This window comes from Pelodiscus sinensis, chromosome 16, assembly GCF_049634645.1.
Source record: "Pelodiscus sinensis isolate JC-2024 chromosome 16, ASM4963464v1, whole genome shotgun sequence".
NCBI classification, from domain to species: Eukaryota; Metazoa; Chordata; order Testudines; family Trionychidae; genus Pelodiscus; species Pelodiscus sinensis.
Window position 1 is genome coordinate 31,528,060 of NC_134726.1, and position 17,567 is coordinate 31,545,626.

General features: G+C 47.9%; 1 protein-coding gene across 5 annotated transcripts in view; it reads right to left on the minus strand.

The window, feature by feature from the left end:
* Window positions 1-918: 918 nt before the first annotated feature.
* The window catches only part of RNF216 (ring finger protein 216), a 146,544-nt gene continuing 129,895 nt past the window's right edge, over window positions 919-17,567 (minus strand). For all 5 annotated transcript variants that reach the window (XM_075899673.1, XM_075899671.1, XM_075899674.1 and 2 more), the window contains 2 exons: window positions 16,439-16,508; window positions 919-7,222 (listed from right to left, as the gene is read on the minus strand). In XM_075899673.1, the coding sequence (XP_075755788.1) occupies window positions 6,903-7,222; window positions 16,439-16,508 (390 nt within the window). In that variant the 3' untranslated portion in view covers window positions 919-6,902. The remainder of the gene's footprint in view (window positions 7,223-16,438; window positions 16,509-17,567) is intronic.

Here is a 17,567-nt window from a genome sequence, read left to right on the forward strand (position 1 = left end):
ATTTTTGCCTGTTCCTTCCCTGATTTTAGAGTAGGGCTGATAGAGATTAACCAGTTTATCGGTTCAACTCACCGGCCAAGACCTTGCTGGTGGCTGGGAGCCCTCGGCAGCAGAGCCGGCTACTGGACCTTGGAGAAGGGCGGAGCCTGCAGTGAGGGATGGCAACTCTTCCCTCCCTACCCCTACCACGTTTACGCTTGTAACCGATAGAATTTTGATTGGTTACACGGTTAATGTTTTTCTATATGTTTTATACCCATTTTAGAGTGAGAGACCAGCCAGGAGCTGGGATTGCTCTGCTGGTTGTGCACATATTTTGTGTGTCCCACCCTCAACCTGTAGCATGAATTCATATTTTCCTATTTTTCACTGGCTTTTGGGGGCTCAGGGACCCTTTCCTCCACACAGTTATGAGGCTGAAAATGTAAACAACACTCAGAAAAGTGGCTGAAGGAAGGGAGTCAGTCAGGGATGTCTCCCCCAGTTTCCTGCCTCTGTCTCCCTGCTCTTCCTGTCTCAGTAAGCTGCTAGAATGGACATTTCCTGTTTCATGTCCTATTTCTATTTTCAAACATTCACATCACAAAGCAGCCAGAGCATACAGGTGAGTATAGCCTTGAACATCCAGATAGGCTGGAGAGCTTGTACATATGCCGGTGTACACACATGATCCTTTTCAAGGACGATTTTATATTTAGTCCTGCTTCACATGGCACAGAGAGAATGGCAGAGAGCTTTTCCAGGAGAGGGGAATGTTTTGCCTAGCAGTGTTCTATCACTGCCACTGAAATCTGGTACAAGAATAGTGTTTGGTTGCTCCTTTCTATCAGTTGTCTCCTATAATTACTCTCAAGCTCAAATCAACCAACTTCTCATGGAAGGACCTTGATGTAGTTAAGAAAAGCAGAGGCGTGAAAGTCAGAGTGCACAAAATTTATTTACAAAAAATTCAAATTACAATATTTTACAGGGACTTTTTACACACAGAATTAGAACAGTTTTCTACCAGAGGGTAAAGAAAAATATTTTTTTTTAATAAACCACCTATTCTTTTTCGGCTATTGTTATACAAAGTTGCAGAACATGCACCATTTGTCTTTACAAGGTTGGGTTTTTTTTAATGTGTTTTGCTAAGTGCAAATACTAAATTTCTCTCTCCACCTTTTAAGGCAAGTAAAATGGGACACTGCAATTAATCCTAAAAAGTACCAGTCAGAACAGTGATATAGGCCCACGACGACTCACCTCCTCTGCCGCCCTTTGAAGGACACAGGAGCTTTAAAGGGGGCAAGAGATATCTACACTGTAAAAGACCTGAGGCAGCAAGTTTCAGAGCTCGGGCTGTCAGGGCTCAAAACAGCAAAGTGGAGATATTCAGGTGCTGGCTGGAACCTGGACTCAGAATCTCAAGGAGGGAGAAGAGTCTCAGATCCTGGACTCCAGTCCACACCTGAAGATCTACATGGTGTTTGGAACCTGTAGAAACTGGGTCAACTGACCCAGGCTCTGAGACTCACTTTGGTGGGTCTTATTTTGCAGAGTAGAAGTACCCACAAAAACATCAGCTAAGTCCAAAACATGGAATTGCACAGGAAACGATTTAAGTGGAGAAACATCCCCATCAACCCAATGACACTAGAAGACAGTGGATGGCTCTAAAATCACCAGTTAAGATTACAGGGAAGGAGAGGTCCCACTTTTCTCTGCAGGGCAATGCCTAGTTCCGAACTTCCTGTGTGACAGGAGCCCCAGCCCAGAGCCAGAAAGGATCGAAAGGTGACAGGCTGGGTGAAGAGCTGAGTGGATCCCTCTGGACCTGCCCATAGTTTCATAGAATGAGCACTAATTTCTCCTCTTGCAGACACAAAATGGGCACTCGCCACTGCGATGGGAGAGAGAATTCTCTCCTCCCCCTCAACAGCGCCGCTCTCGGTGCTCCAATGGAGAGACAACTGGCACGCACATGCTACAGGAACGTCTCAGTGGAGACGCCTCACCACATCACCTTCTACCTGGGGGAACCCTGCCTCCCTTTGGCATGATGATGAGAGTCAACATCAAATCCAGAGAGTACAAAGTTTGGTTATGTATTAGGAACTAGGGCTTACCTTTAACACAGAAGACTAAAAACTGGTCAAGTACAGACACTAAGTCTCCCTTGCCTACTCTGCAGAGCTCCTTTCCTTCCATGTCCAGCCTTTCTCTGCACAGGCTAAAATCTAGAGATATAGTTTAAAAACAAATAAAATCCAGGAGTTTGAGTCAGGTCATTTTTGTTATGGTCTATGCTATAGGGTTTCAACATGCTGTGAGCAAAGGGCCACAACGCTTCTATTTTTGAATGGTGACGTTTGCTATTCTATTGGTCAAGCACAGAGGCTGAAATTTGCTCGAGCGATTGGCACAAGACAGTGGAATTCAAATGTTCCTGCTGCCCAAGCAGCTTGGCTGACCTCAGAGAGACACAAGAGAACTAAAAAAAGTCCTAACTGCTGTAGAACATGGTATCTTTCCACTCAAATTGGCGAGAGACTATCAAATTAAACACGACACAAATTACAGAGTGTTGGTACCACCCCCCACTTCAAAGATACGGCTCGGCAGCGAGCCTGGCCATTTCCAGTTCTGTAGTGTGGGGACAGACGTTCGCTACAGGAGTTTATTGCACCTATGGAGACAGAAGCGTGTCTATGGCCAAAGATTCCTAACCTCACATTTGTGACTGGAGAGTGCTTCCTGCTAGGGAACCATTCCTGAACAGTCTCTGCTACTGTAACTGCACATGCAGGAACGGGGGGACGTCAGGAAAAGCTATTTATATTTCACTGGATTTGGAGAAGTTGTGCTTAAAAGCAGAGTAGTGGAGAGTCCCTGTGCAACACACTTCAAGAATGAAGGACACAGGCTCCTCAAAGGCACTGGGTATTAGCATTAGTACCTGCTTCATCTGAGGCTTTCAAAGAGAATTGCTTTATTTAGGAAGTACATGAATGGTGACAAAGAGGCGGCAGACTCACCCCGAAGGGCCAGGTTGGTTTTCGACAGATGCCAGGAAATTGGGCTCTACTGCACCCATGCTCCTACTGCTATCCTGTTTGTGTTTTTTTTAAACCCAACCCTCCCAAGGGACTTTATCCCTTTGTTCTTTATATGCTGTAAAACCAGCCACAATGGAAGAGCCTGTAACCGAGGTCACAGCTTTTCTGCTCAGGTCTTCAGGATAAAACGAAGGGCCAGCTGATAAAGGCAAAATTCATTCCACCCTAGCACTCCTGGATGCCTGATTCAACCACTTCAAGCTTCGACATCATGCCTCTCGCCTCCCAGCTGAGAGGAAATAAAAGACTCCTTCTGCCTTATTCCTTATGCCCATTGACAGATTGGCACAGCGTAGCCTTGTGGAGCATCACCTTCGGAATGAGAGCCAAGGCTGACTGGCAGCCCAGGGCACTACTATTTGATTCATCGAGCCAAGATGTGAGCTCCAGTGACCCATGAGAGGGATGGCATGTTCCAGGCTCATCCCTGACATAGGGCATGAAGCAGTGGGACGTGCGCTGAATACACAAGCTGCCATGTGGCTGAGCCCTTGCAATTGAACTACTGAGAAACTGCAAAAATCACGAGGAAGTGGACACGTCCAATCTGCCCTCCATCCCAAACACAGTGTGTCAACATGGCTGCTCAGCTCTACTGAGGGGACCATTCAGGAATACAAGGTGCAGATTTCAACCTGAACATAAACCAACCAAGCAGCATTTGGCAAGCCACTACCTCTTCTAGCCTAGTTCTTAAATGAAAACATCTTAGCAGCAATGTCAACAAACAATTCACCATGTGGTTGTTAATTCTACAGTGGCAACAGCACTCGAAAACCTGGAACACAAGAGTTAAGGAGGCGGATCTCAGCCTGTGCACCTCATCCGGGAGAGGAGACATTGGATCAGCTCCAAAAAGTATGAAAAATAGCCACTGTGAAAGGTCCCACTGGAGACTCTCCCACCAGTGAAAGGAACGTCCTTCTCACAACCCAGCCAGGCATTGCTCAAGGTCCAGCTGTGGCTGCCATGTCCTCCTGGGATACACCCTACCCATGATGGCACAGCCAGCCACCCTAATCTACCCTCCCCCTGGTGCCTCCTGCAGCAGCCAGAAACTGAGATTTCACGGCACCATGGTTCAATGCCCAAAGACACGCTGATTGAAGAGAAGGGCTATGGAGAGAAGCCACAGGGCAAATCTGACATGAGTAAGACAAGGCTGAAGGAGTCTGGTATGTAAAGAAATCCTGGGTGTTAATTTACAGGGAGGAAAATCAAAGAGTGGGGAAGATTCATAGGATCTGGTTTCTAGCAGCAACAATAACTAATACCAGCCTGTTTGGGGTACAACTGTGTGATGAAGTGGTTTGGCTTGAACTAGACCACTGCATTTAGGGAAGGATATTCTGATGCTCTTGCCCTCCACCCATTTTTTAGAAAGCTCTGCACCCGACCATCATGAGAGCGAGGGGGGTGGGGTGGGAAAGCTTCACGCCTACAAAGCTGTAGCACAAATGTAAATCACCCTTTTGGCACAGGCAGCTGCTCGCCTCCTGCCCCAACCTTCTTTCCATCTCATCCCTCACTTGGCTTCCTCACAGGCAGCCTGCAGCCAAACCGCACCACTGCCCCAGCGCCACACTCTGCTGCCAGCTCAAGCTAGCCCGAGGCTGCTCCTCAGCTGGTGACAGGTAAAGCCGCAGTGACTTGAGTGCCTCAAGGCGTTTGCCGCGTTGCTTCTCATAGGATAGCTGGTTTGAAGTCTTCCAAGCTGGTTAAACTGATTTTCAGAAGCGTATTGAATGTGTCAAAAGGCCTGTTTTGTGGCTGAGAGTATGTACGCGTGCAGCAGAGCTGGAGGGGTCATTTCCAGCTCAGTCAGACATACCCACGCCAAACCCCCCGGGTCTGAGTTACCATAGTGGCGATGGCATAAGCAGCAGGACGGGCAAGCTGCCTTGAGGCCCATGCCATTTGAGACCCTAGATAGGTGCTCACTCAGACCCTTGCTCATGCTGCTTTGGCCATGTTGCTATTTTTAGTGCTCTAGCTTGATCACGCTTACTGAGGGAAGTACGTTCCCAGTCCAGAGCAGCTGTACCTGAACCATGGCAGCATCTCTGCCCGTCGGCCTCCAGCCCATCAACAAGTATGCATGAAAAGCTTTCGGCCCAGGTTCTGAGTCAGATGGGCACCCAGGGCATATATACGGTTACCAGGCTTGTACGCACAACAGCACGTCATGTACACAATCGGGTACATGCAAGCAATCATGTGCGCACAGTCACTGCAAGGGAGGGGGACTTGTGTGCAAGTCCTACACACGCAGTTCAGCTTATATGCAACTCTGAGCCTGGGCCGCCTTGTTTATCTTCTGAGCAATTCGTATGTTTCAACCATCTGTTACGCTACAGAACCAAGATTGAGTGCGCATGCACCACGTGGAAAGGACCCGGTCTTTCAAGGTGGCCACTCACCCTCTGAAAAATCATGCCTAAGACAGGGGTGGGCAATAATTTTTGACCGAGGGCCACTTACATTTTTGAAGCAGGTCCGGGTGACCCCAGAAGGCGCGGGGCCTAAACAGGAAGTGGGTGTATGGGGGGAAGAAGCCCCTTGGCCCCCCTTCCCACTAGGCACCCTTGCCCTGGAAGATGCTTGGCACGTTCCTCCACCCCCAGCCAATCAGGGCCTGGGGAGCACAGGAATTCTCCTCCTGCCCTGCGAGGCGCACATAGCACTTTGAAGGCTGCAGGCTCCTCGCAGGGCCAGGGCAGGGCAAAGGAAACTTAATGCGGCTTCCCTGCCCCCAGACCCTGATTGGCCTGGGGGCACGAACCATGCGAAGCCTCCTCCGCTCTCCCACGCACCCTATGAGCAGCGCAAAGCGCTTTAAAGCATCACATGCTCCTGGCAGGGCGGGAGGAGGCTTTGCATGCGCCCCCGCCGCAGGCCAATTAAGACCTGTGGGGTGGGGTAGCGCCTGAAGCCTTCGCTGATCTGCCCACACCGCACATGGCTTGCAGGGTAGGAGCAGAGCGGAGAAGGCTTCAGGCGCTCCCCTGTCCCCAAGCCTTAATTGGCCTGAGGGCAGGGGAGCAGCAGGGCCTCCGTGGACCAGATCCCGTCTGCAGAAGCCCTTTCGCCCTCCTCTGCTCTAAGATCACCTGAAATTAAGTATCACTTCTGAACGCTGTGGCTGACAATACCAAGCCAGCAAAGGGGGTTGTAGCCGCTATACTGGGGCGTGGGGGGTATTTCACAGTATGAGAGGAGCTTCTGCATCAGACCACTGGACTCTCACAGTGACAGGCATTTCCAGACCAAACAGTTGTAGATTTGCTTGTACTGACTCCTGTGTCTCAGGACAATCGCAGGTTACAGAAAAAACCTGGGAGTGTTCTCAGGGATAATCAGTCCTGAAGCACAGATCACCTCTCTTCCAGGCTAGAGGGCACAGCTGAATCTTAGTACCAGCTTTTGACTCATTTCAGGCTTCCCCCACATCACCCTCCCTCCCAGCCAGCCTTTGCATTCAAGACAGGAAGGTGGGTTTTTGGCACAAAGGGCTGGCTGAATGGTTACATCCCCCCAGAACACATGGTGTCACTTCCCTCTCTCACTGGCTGAGCAGCCTTCATGAAACAGAAAAGCCCTAAGAGCTATACTGGCCTGAAGGGCACAGCAGGGTTAGATGTAAAGATTTAAACACCTTAGAAGCCTTAAATACTGTGTGTGTGGGGGGAGGAGAATCTAGAGCTGCTCCCCTTGCAGCTGGCGGAAATGACAGAGGGCAGAGGGTGCTGGGGGCAGTTGTGGCTTCTACCTGCAGACTCCGTGACGAGTCCTGTTTGAACCACATCAGAACCGATGCCGTGGCTGTGGACCAAAGTGCATAGGCAAGTTGTGTTCCAGCTGAACGTTGATCTGGGGGAAATCGTAGTTCACCCGCATGTTCGGCAAGGGGGGCACGTATGGGGCCGGGATGGGGCCGATGTTCAGGGGTATGTTGTTGTACAGCGGGCGGACGGGCGGGAGTGGGAAGGGTGGATGCACAAAGGGATAGTGAGGCATTCGGGGCTGATGAAGGTTCTGAGGGACTGGTCGTGGGATGACTTCAACTCTCTGGATTTTCTCCACAGGCTTTTCCACAGGAGGGCCAATCCTCTTGAAACTGCTTTCTGCAAAGAAATTAAAAACAGAACTTTAGAAAGACCCCAGGCTGGAGCAGGAAGGGGAGGGGGTGGGGGAGTGTTCTCCGGTTTCAGCTATGGAACCATGCACAGTTTGTGGAAGTAGCCAGGCGCTGTAGCCAGGTGCTGTAGCAAGAAGCAGGCATGGTATGGACAGGGACAACACAAACTTCTCCTATGCTTAACTACCACTGCATTTTGATCTTGGGCTTCCAGCATGTCCACCTTTCTAGGGCAGAGGCTTCAGTTTAGAAAAGAGGAGACTAAGGGGGGTATGATAGAGGTCTACACAATCATGACTGGTGTGGAAAAAGTGAACAAGGAAAAGTTATTTACTTATTCCCACAATATAAGAACTAGGAGGTCACCAAATGAAATTAACAGGCCGCAGGTTTAAAACAAAAGGAAGTTTTTCTTCACTCAGTGCATAGTCAGCCTGTGGAACTCCTTGCCTGAGGATGTGGTGAAGACTAGCATTTTAACAGGGTTCAAAAAAGAGCTAGATAGATTTGTGGAGGTTAGGTGCATCAATGGCTATTAGCCAGGATGGGTAACAGTCCCTAGCCTCTGTTTGTTTGGAAATGGGTGACAGGAAAGGGATCACGTGAGGATTACCTGTTGTGATCCCTCCCTCTGGGGCATCTGGTATTGGCCACTGTCAGAAGACAGAATATTAAGCTAGATGGACCTTTGGTCTGACCCAGTGTGGCCGTTCTTATGTTCCAGTTCTCTCACCTCTGATAGCAGGGAGTAACCCGCGACTCTAGAAGAGTGTTACCTGTTTCCGTAGCTGGTGTTTGAGATAAGTTGCTCATGTCCATTAAACTTAGGTGCGTGTGCTTGTGCCACCTGCACTGATGCCGGAAGATTTTCCCTCTGTAGGGGACCGGCTCTAGCGCCCCCTGGAGTGGTGCGCACATGCCATGCTGTACAGGGCACCAGCGGGCCCCTCCCTCTCCGGTTCCTCATTGCCGGGAAACACCGACGGGGGAAGGAGAGAGGGATGTTGACTAGACAGGAGCAATGCACCTCGAAGACCACTTGTTTCAGAAACAGGTACCTGTGTTTTCTTCCAGTGACTGCTCATGTCCATTCAACTTAGGTGACTCCAAGCACCTGCAGAATTTGGTACAGCCCTGCCAAATCCTGCCGCCTCACTGATGGCATAACGTGAACAGGAGACCATGTTGCAGCTCTGCAGACATCCACAATCGGGACATCAACTAGCGCTAGCAGGGGAGGGGGGCGAAGGGAAGGAGCCAGAGCTCACGGGCTGCCAGTTTAAAAAAGGCAGCAGTGTGCGTGTGTGGGGGACACTGCGTGTAACCGTAAAGGTTAATAGACTCATGGGTTAACCATTTACACTATCGCATGCCTACTAGGAAGGGGGCTGAGGTAGCTTGGGCCCTAGTGGAGCCGCGTCCTCACTAACGGTGGAGGCTGAACACCTGCCAATTTATAGCATGTGTTAATACAGGAGGTGATCCATTTGGAAATCCTTTGTGAAGATACCGGAAGACCCAGGGGTGGGGAACGTGTTTTCGGTTGGGGCTGCTGACCCACAGAAAAATCAGTCGGGGGCTGTGGGGAGGTGGCAGGGAGGGGCTGGAGTGCCAGGGCTGGGGGAGGGCCTCAGCCTTGGGAGCCAGATCCAGGGGCCACATCTGGCTCCTGGGCTTTAGGTTCCCTACCATAGAATCATAGAACTGGAAGAGACCTCAGAAGGTCATCAAGTCCAGCCCCCTGCTCTAGGCAGGACCAATTCCAACTAAATCAACCAACTGCTTTATACCTTTGGTGTAAGTCAGGAAGAGCTGAAAGGATGTACGGAAGGGTCTTGCACGGGTCTTGCCATCCAAAACGTGGAGGTGCCTTTCCTCACAGGTCTTAAGAGATTTTGGATAGAAGACAGGGAGAAAGATATCCTGGCCCATGCGGAAGGTAGATTCAGTCTTGGGAAGAAAGGCCTGATGAGGTCTAAGCTGCACTTTATTCTTGAAGACATCCCTATAAGGCGTTCTAATGTTAGGACACGGAGTTCAGAAACCTTCCTGGCTGATGTAATTGCCACTAAAAAGGCCACCAAAAGGAATGAAAGGGGCCAGGAGACCAGCAGCGCTAAGGGAGGCTCCGTTAGCTTAGACGGGACCGAATTAAGGTCCCACTGGGGGAGAGGGGCAGAGGCATGTGGAAAAACAATTGTGGGAAAACAAGGAATGGCCCTGAACGGGCGGATGGAAGGCCAAGATTGCAGCCAGGTGGACCTGGATTGAAGCCAGAGCAAGATGTGTGTGTATCAAGTGAAGGAGGCAGTCCAGGATTGTCTGCAGAGGGGCCTCGATGGGGTTAATTCCCCTGAGAGCGGGCCCACACCAAGAATTGGGTCCATTTCACCACGTAGATGGACCTAGTAGAGTGCTTCCTGCTTTCTAAAAGGACTTGCCTCACTTCCAACGAGCAGGCCTGCTCCAGTGGGGTTAGCCAAGGAGAAGCCACGCCATGAGGTGGAGGGGTTGCAGGTCTGGGTGCAGTAGGTGGCCGTGGTCCTGTGATAGAAGATCCATGCGGACTGGAAAGGGGTGAAGCTACTGCACTAAGAGGTTCCTGAGAGTGCCATACCACTGCTGGTGCAGCCAGGCTGGCACAATGAGAATTACTCGTGCTACATCTTGCCTGATCTTCTGAAGGACCTTGCTGATCAGAGGAAATGGTGGGAAGACATACATGAGGCCTTCTGTCCGAAAACAATACACAGCCGTTCCGTGATTTAGAAATATGTTTGAAATAACGGACGGCTTATTGCAACTTCTGTAAACCTCATTCTATGAAGAATAACGCCTATTCTGAAATAGCTATTCTGAAATAAGGTGTGTGTCGGTGCTCCACTTTTGCTATTTTGAAATAGCTCCTCACCAGGGCTATTCTAAGTTATTCCTCCTGGGGCTCTAAATTGAGATAGCATGTCTATATTAGGAAAGCCTGCCTTGGACTAATTTTGAGGCTTCCCTGCAGTGTAGACGTGCTATTTTGAAAAACTATTTTGGAATAGCTTATTCCGAAATAACTGTGTAGTGTAGACATAGTCTTGGAGGCCCAGACACTGGCACGTGTCCAACAGAAGAGAGTGACGTTCCTCTGGACCTTGGCCTTGGAGGAGCCCGACGAGCCAACGGTTGAGGTAGGGATATACCTAGACCCCCATGCATCTCAGGTAAGCTGCCACTGCCAACATGCACTTAGTAAAAACCCTCAGAGCTCTGGCAAGCCCAAAGGGGAGGACAGTAGACTGGTAATGTTTCACACCTATCATGAAATGAAAGAAGCGCCTATGTCCCTTCAAGAGTGTGATGTGGAAATACACGTCTTTGAAGTCAAGGGCAGCGTACCAATCCCCTGGATCCAGGTCGGGGATAATTGAAAACAGAGAGACCATGCAAAACTTGAGTGTCAGCAGGTAGCAATTCAGGGCACAGGCTCCTTTTGGCTTTTGGGATTAAAAAAATGACAGAAGCAGCAGCCCTGAGGTGGCGATTTCTGCACCGCTCCCTAACCTCCTGCACGAGAAGGGTCTAGTGAGAAGGGTCCCTGAAGAGATTTATAAACTGAGATGATGGAGTGAGGATTATCAGATGGATCTGTGAAACAACAGAATAACCACTTTGCCAGACTTGTGAAGGCTAGGACTATAATAGAGTTTAAAGAGAAGCTGGATAAATTCATGGAGGTTAGGTCCATAAAAGGCTATTAGCCAGGGGATAAAATGGTGTCCTTGGCCTCTGTTTGTCAGAGGCTGGAGAGGGATGGCAGGAGACAAATCGCTTGATCATTGTCTTCGGTCCACCCTCTCTGGGGCACCTGGTGCTGGCCACTGTCGGTAGACAGGATACTGGGCTAGATGGACCTTTGGTCTGACCCAGTACGGCCGTTCTTATGTTCTTATGTTATGTTATGGCATCTGCCTTGGTAGCCATGTCAGGGCATAATATTTCACAGAAAACTCAGCGGGGTACCTATTAGGATCTAGGCAAGTCAGGCCTGCCGCTTACGGCCTATACTTTAAGAATTTAGGTGTATTCTTGCAGGGGTATAAAAACAAAGAATGAAAATCACAGTCTGGGTGTGATAGTCTGAGGCCTTGTTCTTAAACTAAAGTTTTTGGCTAAGTAGCAGGGGCAGCCATAAGCTGGAAAACGCATGGCACATTCCAAACCAGTAACACTGAAATAAGACAATTTGGGGCTATTAGAAAGGTAATGCAATCTATTGCCTCAAGATAAAGGGAAGAGGCCAGAAGATTTAAAGGAAATTTAGGCTGATTGCCTCCTTGCCAGGCAGAAAGCTCTTATCAATAGCTGGGGTTGTGAAATCCACATTTCTTTATCGCTTTGTCATTATGTTCCCCATCTCTCTGTTGTTTATCTGTAAGACTCTGTCTGGTTCTTTGTCTCATTATGTTCCCCATCTCTCTATTGTTTATCTATAAGATTCTGTCTGGTTCTTTGATTGTTGACTTCTGTTACAATGCCGGGGTGTAAATTGCCAGGCAGCATAAGGCGGCCTTTGCATTTAATTGAGTGCAGAGTGTTGTATGCTTGTATAGCTCTGTGCCCTCAAAAGCTAAGTTTTTGATCATTCATGGCCCATACTTCTCTGTATGCCATAGTACTCTGTGCATATTATCATGAGGGCCACAGACCTCTCTGCAGCATTGGAGGCCCCCATTGTAGCTCAGAGTGTTGTCTCGTCTATCAGTAGACTTTCCTTTAATTATCTTTTAGCTCCAACTTGCAGGGGTTTTGCAAGGAAGCAAGTCACACTGTCCCAGATTAGGAAGACAAAGACGGCCAGTAAGTCTTGGCAGTTAGCGACACACAACTGTAAAAGGGCAGAAGAATATGACTTGCAGAGCCGTCAATCTGTTTTGGGTCTTTGCCTTTGGGAATACTCTTGCTTGACTTAAGATTTCTCTGCACTGCCAAGTGGACTCAGGCAGTTGGGATGGGGCGAGGACAGAAGTACTCCAACCCCCTTGGAGACACTTGGTACTAATTTGTTGCACAGCACCGTGGCGCCAGTATCTGCCATAGGTGAGTCAAGAAGTCCCTCTTATGGGGAAGGCAACCCTGGCTGGACCAGCAGCTGAAAACGTTGAATAGCTTGTGGGATTTCTCTGACATCACTCCAGTCTCTATAGAGTTTTCACAATTTGCCCAAGGAGCTTGTCAGGCACTGATACGGATGCCCAGGAAACCACCTCAACAGGGGATGGCGAGGAAACATCCTTAGGAGGCAAGGTGGGATACTGGTGTTGCTCTGTTCCTCTTGATTCTTCAGCCTGGGTGCTCCCAGAGATGAAGAGTGGAAGAACCTCCTTCTTGAAAGTGGCAGAGATTGGCTCCAGCATCCTCAAAATGGTGGGCCCTAGTAAACACAGCAGGGCCACAGTGGTAGGGGATATCAGTACAGTTGCCTCACGGGGTATTGGCCAGTTCAATGTCCTTATGGGGTATATCCAGCAAACCTCTCCATGGTGTCCACTTACTTGAAGGAAGAGGGTTCTGCACTCAACAATGAATGCATGCCCTGGTGACAGTGAAGAGAAATAGGACCTTTAGGAATGGTGCCAAATGAACGGCACAGAGTAGAGGAGTTTGTACCAGCAATGGCAAGTGCTTCAGTAATGGTGGTTCCAATTTTCTCTAGGCTAGTTCTCCAAGGTCTGTCTCAACATTGAGGGGGACAGTCCTGGAGCTGGATAACATGCGAACCACAGTCTTGCTTGTCATAGTCTGCTCATTTGCCCCAGCCCCAGATGCCTTGGGGTCTGGTTGATATGTTGTCTCCAGAGGCTTTGTCTTTCATTATCTGACAGACCAATCCCTGTCCTTGCCGTACTTCAACGTCAAGGGTCTTGGTGGCAATTAACTGCTGATGTCTGTTTTGAATGCTGGAGACAACCATGTTGATTCCTTTCTTGGCGTCTTCTTTGCATCAGTCTTGGGCACAGCTTGTCTGCTGCAGGATGCTGGCTAGTCCACAAGCAGGATCTCAGAGCTAGATTCTCCAGGAGGAGCACATATCAGCTGTGTCTAGACTGGCCAGTTTTTCCGGAAAATCAGCTGCTTTTCCGGAAAAACTTGCCAGCTGTTTACACTGGCTGCTTGAATTTCCGCAAAAGCACTGATTTCCTACTGTAAGAAATCAGTGCTTCTTGTGGAAATACTATTCTGCTCCCATTCAGTCAAAAGTCACTTTTGCGCAAAGCTTTTGTGCAAAAGGGCCAGTGTAGACAGCTCAGATTTGTTTTCCGCAAAAAAGCCCCGATCGCGAAAATGGCGAGGATCTAGATTGGCCACGGACGCTTTTCTGCAAAAAGTGCTTTTGCGGAAAAGCGTCCGTGCCAATCTAGACGCTCTTTTCCGCAAATGCTTTTAACGGAAAACTTTTCTGTTAAAAGCATTTCTGGAAAATCATGCAATCTAGACGCAGCCCTCATGCCCATCTTTTAAACGGATTAGCCCATCAAAGAATGGGCAGGGCTTAAAGTCTGCAATTTTAAGTTTGCCATACTAAGAAGTCCTGTATAGGCTGTGTGGGTGTACAGAGGATCTAGCCATCAATACGTGGCCCAGACACGTTACAGCAGCTGAAGATGAAGATAACAACAGAAGTTCTGAATTATTCAAGTTTACAGAAAATTGAGTCAAAGCTGGGAACTAGCAGGCCTGGCACTTGCTGGGCTCTGCCTTGCTCCCATGGGCTGTAAAAGGGAAACAGAAGAGGGGTAGCGCCCTCTTATGGGAGCAAGAGAGGTACAAGGAATGGACACGTGCAGCTCTGCTTAACCAGCTCCTCTCATTTCCGGTCTTGCACACACGAGACACACGTGGCCCTAAAGTGGGGCCTACAGAGAGAGACTGAGAAGAACACGGATTGTTGATGACATCCCTTGTTGGATAAGAACGGCCATACTGGGTCAGACCAAAGGTCCATCTAGCCCAGTTTCCTGTCTGCTGACAGTGGCCAGTGCCAGGTGCTCCAAAGAGGGTGGATCTCATGCTACCACCCTACATTTTGTCAGAATAGCATAGTCAACAATCTAGTACAGATTCTGTATAGAATTCAAGACTACTCCACAGAGAACTACTAACAGACATACAATGCAGCAGCTAAACTCTCTCCCATCTGTCCAATGACAATGATCAAGCAAACTGTCTCCTGCCATGGACAAACAGAGGCCAGGGGCATCATTCCTGACCCCCTGGCTAATAGCCTTTTATGGACCTAACCTCCATGAATTTATCTAGCTCTTTTTTAAACTGTATTATAGTCCTAGCCTTCATAGCCTCCTCTGGCAAGGAGTTCCACAGGTTGACTGTGCTGTGTGAAGAAGAACTTTCGCTTATTAGTTTTAAACCTGCTACCTATTAATTTCATTTGGTGTCCTCAAGTTCTTATATTATGGGAACAAGTAAATAACTTTTCTTTATTCACCTTCGACACCACTCATGATTTATAGACCTCTATTATATCCCCCCTCAGTCTCCTCTTTTCTAAACTGAAAGTCCCAGTCTCTTTAGCCTCTTCTCATACGGGACCCATTCCAAACACCTAATCATTTTAGTTGCTCTTTTCGAAACCTTTTCTAATGCCAAAATATCTTTGAAGCGAGGAGACCACATCTGTACACAGTATTCAAGATATAGGTGTGCTATAGTTTTATATAGGGGCAGTAAGATATTCATCTTATTTTATATCCTTTTTTAATAATTCCTAGCATCCTATTTGTTTTGACTGCTGCTGCCCACTGTGTGGGTGTTTTCAGAGAAGTATCCACGATAACGCCAAGATCTCTTTCCTGATTAGTTGTAGCTAAATTAGTCCCCCATCATATTATATGTATAGTTGGTTTTTTTTTCCGGCGTGCATTACTTTACACTTTATCCACATTAAATTTCATTTGCCATTTTGTTGCCCAGTCACTGAGTTTGGTGATATTTTTTTGAAGTTCTTCACAGTCTGCTTTGATCTTGACAACTCTTAGGGAGCTGCCCTGGATTTAGGAGGCGCTAAGAGTCACTACCATGTCTAGCAGAGCTATGCAGGCAAGAGCCTGGCTTATCAGCATTATACCAGTTTTGAATCTTTAAACTTAAGGAGTTTTCTGCTCTTCCAGAATCCCCTCCCAGCTGCTCCAATATAATCTCTCAATGCCCAGTATTGTGGGCTTTTCTCCTCTTCCAGGCCACACCTGTACAGGTGGAACTTCTCCCCCCCAGGGCAGGGAATCCCTCACCCCACATAACCATCTAGCCTCCGCATAGTTTAGGTTTGACAATGAGGAGCTCAAGGAGAGGCCCTAGTTGGGAGATGCTAGTTCTGTGACTATTCAGCTCCTGAATCATCTTTATTTACGTCTTCTGAACTTCCCCTGTTGCTCTCTGCCTTCGTTTCCATCATATTTCAAAGTCCAGAATCTGGCAGATCTCAGATAATTTAGCTGAGAGCGAGCAGATGTTTGGAGTGAGAAGTCTGATTTTTCTCTCCCTCTTCCTCAGGGGGAGCTCTTGGAGTCTTGAGGAGCTTCCCATTGCCCCACAAGCTGCAGCAACGGAGAGCGCACTGGACGAGGTAGGGCACAGGCATTTTCAATCTATCATTCAGACCTGCTCTGATCACCCCCAAGATTAATGGCTTCAACTCTCAGAAGACACCTTGGCAAAGATCCTTGTGCCCTGTCTATACAAGCACCCCCACCACTGGCAATGCAACAGAGAAATCTGTTGGGGTCATATTATTGTCACCATTCCCCTTCTGACTAAGGGCTAGAAAATATTTCCTTAAGTTAAAGTGGTCCCTGGAGAGACAAAACACCAGGTGATCCCAATATCTACAAGAGAAGAGGAGCAGAAAACAATCTAGTTTTTGCAAAGCAGATCAGAGCCCTTATCTAGTATGGTCACATCTAGGGCAGCTGGAAGGTTTTGTACAGTATAAAACCAACAAACGTCTGAAGCAATACCCCAAATGAGTTTTACTGGAGTGCTGTTATTAGAAGGGAATTTGCAAAGAGCCTGGCCTTTGAAGATGCAAGCAGAAACCAGAGACTCACCAGCAGCAGCTGAAAAGCTCTTGTGTTCTCCTAGTGCCACCACAATCCACCCCGGATCCCCTGTTTTGTAGGAGGGCAATTCCGTGACCTACCTCCATTCTTCTTCTTTTGCTCCTCTTCAGCCTCCTTCTGAATCTCCTGAATTATCTTCTCATCGTCTTCCTAAATAACAAAGTGAAAAAAACCAAACAGATTAATGAACCAGTTACTGCAACACAGATCTCTGCATTCTGACCAGAGCTAATGTAGTTGTGTGTGCATGTGTAGAGATTAGATGCCTGTTGTGAAAGTGATGGGTCATGCTACCACCCTACATTTTGTCAGAATAGCAGAGTCAACCATCTAGTACAGATTCTGTATAGAATTCAAGACTACTCCACAGAGAACAATTAATAGACATACGATGCAGCAGCTAAACTCTCTCCCATCCGTCTGAACAGTTGTCGGAGCGCTATTCATCTTTAAAAATGGCAATAGTCCATTAAATATTTACATTACATCAACAGCTCTAGAATAGTGGGCTCAACAATTGAATTAACACAACTTAAAATCTGGCTCTAGTAGCTGAATGTTTCACTAATGAATCCATTTAGATCTTATCTTGGATTCTGAGGACATGATTTCTAGCATGTTTTTTTAAAGCAATCTAGAAGTTTTAGTAAGAAAGTTCAGTGTTGTTGTGGCTGGCTTGGTCCCAGGATATTAGAGACACGAGGTGGTCAGAGTTCTGTATAGCTCAGAAGCTTCTCTCTTTCACCAACAGAAGCTGGTGCAGTAAGAGAGATTATGGCAGCCAGCCCTAATATAAACAGGCTTGAGAGAGAAACTTAGGACTGAAAGTGTCTCTCCACATCCAGCCACCGATCCTTCAATAACATCCTCACTTCTTTTGTTCTTCAGCCTCCCCCTGAATCATTTGCATTATCCTTCTGCACTTCCTGGCTTGTGATAGACAGACAAATGAAATAATTATGCTTTGTGAACCCTATGCATTCTGTTGTGGTAGCTAACATCCAGCATTTATATAGCTGGCCTTTTTCATAAAATGATCACAACACTTCACAAAGCAGAATATGAATGGTCCTCAAATGAGATGAGGTTGTGGGGGCCCATAAGTACCACCCAAAATGATCCCAGTGAAGTTGACATTATTATGCTTCATACAAATGATTTTAATTTTAGTGTAAAAACCAGAAATCATTTTGCCTGTTTCTTTTGATA